General features: G+C 38.1%; 1 protein-coding gene across 1 annotated transcript; it reads right to left on the bottom strand.

Moving 5' to 3' along the window:
* Window positions 1-591: 591 nt before the first annotated feature.
* LOC126072276 (olfactory receptor 7A5-like) lies at window positions 592-1,521 on the bottom strand. Its single transcript, XM_049877161.1, has one exon. The coding sequence runs from the start codon at window positions 1,519-1,521 to the stop codon at window positions 592-594; it is 930 nt and encodes a 309-aa protein (XP_049733118.1).
* Window positions 1,522-7,100: the final 5,579 nt, after the last annotated feature.

Here is a 7,100-nt window from a genome sequence, read left to right as displayed (position 1 = left end):
TTTCCCATACAAAAATCCACACACATATTTTTATGTGACCCTAGTCATAATCCCTATAATGTGACAGTACATTCCCCCTTTCCACCCCAGGCTTCCTGTGTCCATTCAACCAGCTCCTATCACTTTCTGCCTTCTCATCTCACCTGTGGGCAGGAGCTACCCATTTAGTCTCAGGTATCTACTTGAACTAAGAAGCACACTCTTCATAAGTATTTATTTTATGTTTTATAGTTCAGTCTAATCTTTGAAGAGTTGGCTTTGGGAATGGTTTTAGTTCTGGGTTAACAGAGAGTCTGAGAGCCATGTCTTCTGGGGTTCCTCTAGTCTCAGTCAGACCATTAAGTCTGGTCTTTTTACATGAATTTGAGTTCTGCACCACATTTTTCTCCTGCTGCATCAGGGATTCTCTGTTTTGTTCCCTGTCAGGGTGGTCATTGGTGGTAGCCAGGCACCATCTAGTCCTTCTGGTCTCGGGCTGGTAGAGTCTCTGGTTGATGTGGTCCTTTTGTCTCTTGGTCTATTATTTTCCTTGTGTCTTTGGTGTTCTTCATTCTCCTTTGCTCCAGGTGGGTTGAGACCAATTGATGCATCTTAGATGGCTGCGCTGAAGAGTTTTTTTAGGGCCTGCTTTATGTCCTTGTTTCTAAGACTGTAGATAAATGGGTTCAGCATGGGTGTGACCACAGTGTACATCACTGAGGCTATTGCAGTTTTCCTGGAATTTTGCATAGCAGCAGAACTAAAATACACCCCAAGAAATGTACCATAGAACAAGAAAACTACTGAGAGGTGGGACCCACAGATGGAAAAGGCTTTATATTTGCCCCTAGCAGATGAAATTTTCAAAATGGAGGATACAATCTTGGAGTAAGATAAAATGATACCAATGAGTGGAATAACACCCAGAAGTCCATTTGCAAAATACAATACTAGTTCACTGAGAAAGATGTTAGAACAAGCAAGTTGGATTACCTGATTAAGTTCACAGAAAAAGTGGGGAATTTTTAACTCTTCACAAAAGGACAATTGTAAAATTAGTAAGTCATGAATTAGAGAGTCTAGAATACTCAATAGCCAGGATACCAAAAGCAAAAACCCACAGAACTTGGAGTTCATAATGATCATGTAGAGCAGTGGGTGACAGATGGCCACAAATCGGTCATAGGCCATCATTGTCAAGAGAAAGTTGTCTAATTGTCCAAAAACCATGTAAAAATACATCTGGCTGAGGCAGCCTTCATAGGTTATGACTTTGCTTTGCATCTTGATATTCAGCAGCATTTTTGGCACAGTAGTGGATGTGAAACAGATGTCTGCAAAAGAGAGATTGGAGAGGAAGAAGTACATGGGTGTATGAAGGTGGGAGTCACTGATAATGGCCAGGATAATGAGAAGATTCCCAATGAACATAACCAGGTACATGAATAGGAAAATCCCAAAAAGGAGGGGCTGAAATTCTGCCTCTTCTGAAAGTCCCAGGAGGATAAATTCTGAAACACTTGTTTGGTTTCCTGTTTCCATAACTGATGAACTTGCAGGAAAAGAGACAAGAGCAATGTAATTTAGCCATAAGCAGTGATCAACAATTTAATAAAAGTGCTGTTGTTTTTAAAATATGTTTAATTAGTTAATGTCTATATATTACCTATAGATTTAGTGCCCTGATGCTGAAAACTTCATGGAATCCCAAAGAGTCCATTCTCTGCTTGATGTTGAAACTGACTAGCCATCCTTGCTCCTGGTCTGAAACATTATCCCAAGACAATATTATTCATTCCAAATTCCCTGAGACCATCTTTTGTTCATTCAACAGATATTTTTGACCAATTATTTTGTGCCAGGTATCATTAAAGGCCCTGAAAAAGAGCAGTGAAATTAATTTTTAAAATCATTGCCCTTAAATTTATTCCAGGATATTTGTGTGCTGAGGGGGTAATAAATATCAATAAGTTAGTAAATAACATTGCATGGGGTAGTTATTATTATTAAATTAAATAATGTAGAATTGGGAAATTATAGAGTGGATTAGAATTTCTTCTTTATATAGTCACCTCTGATAAGGGGACTTTGGGCAAAAAAAAAAAAAAAAAATAAAGGCAATGAGAATGTTATCCAAGCAGATATCTGTGGAAAGAGCATTTAGGACAAAGAAATAGCCAGTGATAAGTTCCTGGAATAAGAGCATTCCTAAAAGCATAAGGGAAGAGCAAGGAAGATAGTATGACTGGTTTGGGTAAGGCAATCAGGATAGAGGCCAGAGCTTCTAACATACAGGTTGTCACAATATTCCTCCGAGGTATGGGTTAACAATTCTCATACTTCTTTACGTGTATAGTGGAAGTGAACAATTAAGTAAATGGATGGTAGATGGTGAGACCCAGATTTCTCACTGTTGGATGTGAGTTTAGAGAGTAACTTTACAGTGTAGAAATCTGACAAGCATCATCTCAGCCAGGCCATCAAGGTCAACAACAACAATGATAAGTCATGTTGATTGTATGTACCCTTGATATGATGTGATGAAAATGGCACTTTTCCTCTGTGGTTTTCCTCCCCAAAACATGAAATTCCAGTCTAAATCAAAAGAAAAACATCAGAAAAGTCCCAGTGGAAGAACATTTTATGAAATATTTGACCAATGCTCTTCAAAACTATCAAGATCATCAAAAACAAGCAAAGTATGAGAAATTGTCAGAGCCAAGAGGAGCCTAAGAAGAAATTTCTGCTAAAGGTATTGTGGTATTCTGGATGGGGGATGTTAATGATAGGGGAAATGGAAGGTATAATTTTTAAGAATTTTTTTTACTATCTTTGCAATTGTCCTGTAAATATAAAACAGTCTTAAAAACAGAGATCATCAAATATTGAAAATTTTAGTTAATTGTGGGAAAACTGGAACCCTCATCCATTACTGATGGGAATGTAAAATGATATAGCCATTGTGGAAAACAGTTGGACAGTTCCTCAAAAAATTAAACACGGAGGCAGGGCCAAGATGGCTGACTAGGTAAATCTTCCAATGAACCCTCTTGCAACAAAGGCCCCCCCAAACAAGTGAACTGATTACATACATAGATTACAATCTACTAACCCCGGCCATCTAACAGAGATCTAAGGAATTCACCTGAGTGACAGGGGAACAAGAGACCACGCAGAAGCAGCAACTAATTGCCAAACACACTCAGTATCTCAGCGCCAATTCTTTGGTACTCTTCTTTGGCATGAATGTGGTGGGGTTCGTGGTGGTTTCCTGAGACACGGCAAGCATGGGACTCAGCCCTAACCCTCTGGGGCAATCTCAGCGGGGACCCAGCCAGTGCACACAGGCTACACACACCTCTGGAATTTGAGATAAAACAGCACTCTCAACACAAGACAAGTTATTTTGTCTATTTTACCACACTACTCTCTCCTATCTATCTGATCCTTCCCCTCCTTGCCCCAGCTGGCTTCATTAACATTCGAATTCCCTGGGTCTGAGATAGAAGTGCTGTGCTTTTTCTGATCCACTCTCCTGACCTGGGAGAAGTAGCAAATTAACAAACAGGGGAAAAATACTTTTCCGACTCCCCTAAACTGGAAGATCGGAGCAGAAGCAGCTCCAGTCCAGGCTTAAGAGATCCACAGACTTTGGCTTTCACACCTACAAGAACCAGGTGGCTATTATAATGCAAAGGCAAATCTGTTAGAAGTCTGACTATAATTGTTTCAGCTGAGCAGTGGAGAGGCAGGTTTTTGACGTCTGATACGACTCTACCTAGTAAGCAGAGCCCTCACCTACCCACAGCAGTGACCTCAGGGCAGAGGCTCCATCCATACCACCTAGCCACCCACGAAAGGGATCTGAGGATAGTGGTGCCTACCAGTCTTTATAGGTATAAGCATTGGGTGGCTAAGGTACAGCTGCAGAGCCCACCCACCAGAGCATTCTAGAGAACAGAGATGCTCCTTCCTCACTGGCACTTGGGGGAAGGTTGTCAGCACCCTGCCCTCCAGAGTGTGACACCCTGCTGCTACCAGAAACCAGTGCATACAACCATATCCACTACTCTTCTAAGATAGTAGGTGAGAACCTACACCACAGACTAGGAGACTGACTATCAGGACATCTGAGCTGATTCTATTCAAGAATAGTGAATGCACTCCTAGGCTCATATACCTGGTAACAGCTTAACCATCTTTTAACAGGACATTAGTGCTTCAAAGGTTCCAATAATTAAGTTGGCACACTCTAGTAGCCTATCTGGGTATGTTGAAACAAAACAAAACAAGAAGATAGGACTCAGTGAGCAAATATAAAATAAATTATTACAATAACTTATAGATGGTTCAGAGACAGCAGTCGATATCAAATCACATAAAGAAGCAGACCATGAGTGCTTCTACAAACCACCAAAACAGAGAATCGAGATCTCTCTGGGATGAGGCTATATTACTGGAATTGCCAGATGGAGAATACAAAAGATTAATACACGGAAAGCTTCAAGACATCAGGGACATTAGAAATGAAATCAGGCAATGTACAGAAAAAGCCTAGGAACACACAGATAAAGCAGTTGAAGAAATTAAAAAGATTATTCAAAAAAATAATGAAAAATTTAATCTGCAAGAATCCATAGACAGCATTCAGAAATTCAAAAGGTTAACAATAAAATTACAGAATTAGACAACTCAATAGGAAGTCAGAGGAGCAGAACTGAGGAACTGGAATGCAGAATTGGGGAGATGAAGGATAAGGCAACTGGCAACAATATATTTGAAAAAATCAGATGCAAGAATTTTAAAAAATGAAGAAATGCTAAGAATCATGTGGAACTCTATCAAGAAGAATAATTTGCATGTGATTGGAATTCCAGAACAGGGAGGAATAACAGAAAATACAGAGAGAATTGTCAAAGATTTGTTGGCAGAAAACCTCTCACATCGTGAAAGATGAAAGGATATCTATCCAAGATGCTCATTGAACCCCATATGAGGTAAATCCCAAAAGAAAATCACCAAGACATATTATCATCAAACTTGCCAAAACTAAAGGTAAAATTTTAAAAGCAGCCAGGGATAAATGAAAATCACTTACAAAGCAGAATCAATAAGTTCAGACTACTTGGCAGAAACCATGCAGGCAAGAAGGCAATGGGATGGCATATATAGAGCATTGAAGGGGAAAAATTGCCAGCCAAGAATCATATATCCAGCAAAACTCTATCTCAAATGTGAAGGCAAAATTAAATCATTTACAGATAAACACAAACTTAGAAAATTTGCAAAAACCAAACCAAAGCTACAAGAACTACTAAAGGAAATTCTTTGGTTAGAAAATCAATAATATCAGATATCACACAACACAAGGACACAGAAAAGAGCATCCTGATATCAACTCAGATAGGGAAAACACAAAAAAAATAATATTAAAAAAAACACTTAAAACAGGGAATCACTGATGTCATTATGTAAAAGATGACAATAATCAATAAAGAGGGACTAAATACAGGAGGCATAGATCTTCCATATGGAGAGAAAATCAAGGCGATATAGGGAGTTACAAGTTAGGTTTATACTTAGAAAAATAGAGGTAGAGTAGATATTAAGGTAATCCCAAAGAAAACTAACAATCCCATACTTCTAAATAAAAACCAGGATAAACACAAAGACTCAGCAAGAACAAATTCAACTACAACAAAAAAGAAGAACAACCAATTTACAAAGAAAAACTTCTCAGCACAAAAAAGCACAAAAATGAAATTGTCAATAACACACAAAATAAGGCATCAAAATGACACCACTAAAACTCTTGCCTATCTATAATTACACTGAATGTAAAAGGACTAAATGCACCAATAAAGAGACAGAGAGTTGCAGATTGGATAAAAAAAAAAATACTGCAGCTATATGCTGCCTATAAGAGACACATCGTAGACTTAGACACACAAAAAAAGATGGAAAAAATAAAACAAGCAAACGAAACTCAAAAAATGAGCAGGGGTGGCAATATTAATTTCTGACAAAATAGACTTGAAAGTTAAATCCACCACAAAAGATAAAGAAGGACAGTATATAATGATTAAAGGGACAATTTACCAGAAGATATAATCATATTAAATATTTATGCACCCAATGACAGGGCTGCAAGATACATAAAACAAACTCTAACAGCATTGAAAAGTGAGATAGACAGCTCCACAATTATAGTAGGAGACTTCAACACACCCATTTTGGTGAAGGACAGGACATCCAGTAAGAAGCTCAATAAAGACATGGAAGATCTAAATGCCACGATCAACCAACTTGACCTCACAGACATATACAGAACACTCCACCCAACAACTGCAAAGTAAGTTTTTTTTTCTGGTGCACATGGAACATTCTCTGGAATAGACCACATATTAGGTCATAAAGCAAGCTTCGTAGAACAAAAAACATGGCAATATTACAAAGCATCTTCTCAGACCATAAGGCCATAAAAGCAGAGATCAATGACAGAGAAAGCAGGGAAAAGAAATCAAACACTTGGAAACTGAACAATACCCTGATCAAAAAAGATGGAGTTATAGAAGACATTACGATGGAATAAAGAAATTCATAGCAGTCAATGAGAATGAAAACACTTCCTATCAGAACCTTTGGGACACAGTGAAAGCAGTGCTCAGAGGCCAATTTATATCAATAAATGCACACATCCAAAAAGAAGAAAGGCCAAATCAAAGAATTATCCCTACAACTTGAACAAATAGAAAGAGAGCAACAAAAGGAAGCCTCAGGCACCAGAAGACAACAAATAATAAAAATTAGAGCAGAGTTAAATGAATTAGAGAATAGAAAAACAATTGAAAGAGTTAACAAGACCAAAAGCTGGTTCTTTGAAAAAATTAGCAAAATTGATAAACCATTGGCCAAACTGACAAAATAAAAACAGGGAAGGAAACAAATAACCCAAATAAGAAATGAGATGGGCGATATTACCACAGACCCAACTGAAAGTGAAAGAATCATATCAGATTACTACGAAAAACTGTACTCTAACGAATTTGAAAACCTAGAAGAGATGGATGAATTCCTAGAAACACATTACCTACCTGAACTAACACAAACAGAGGCAGAAC

The sequence above is a fragment of the Elephas maximus genome, chromosome 3 (genome assembly GCF_024166365.1).
Source record: "Elephas maximus indicus isolate mEleMax1 chromosome 3, mEleMax1 primary haplotype, whole genome shotgun sequence".
Taxonomy (NCBI): domain Eukaryota; kingdom Metazoa; phylum Chordata; class Mammalia; order Proboscidea; family Elephantidae; genus Elephas; species Elephas maximus.
The sequence above is the reverse complement of the archived record's forward strand: the minus strand, read 5'-3'. Positions and strand labels throughout refer to the sequence as shown.

Bases quoted from the DNA above. Each gene is read 5' to 3' on its own strand.
- LOC126072276 (XM_049877161.1), bottom strand. From the start codon at position 1,521: ATGGAAACAGGAAACCAAACAAGTGTTTCAGAATTTATCCTCCTGGGA.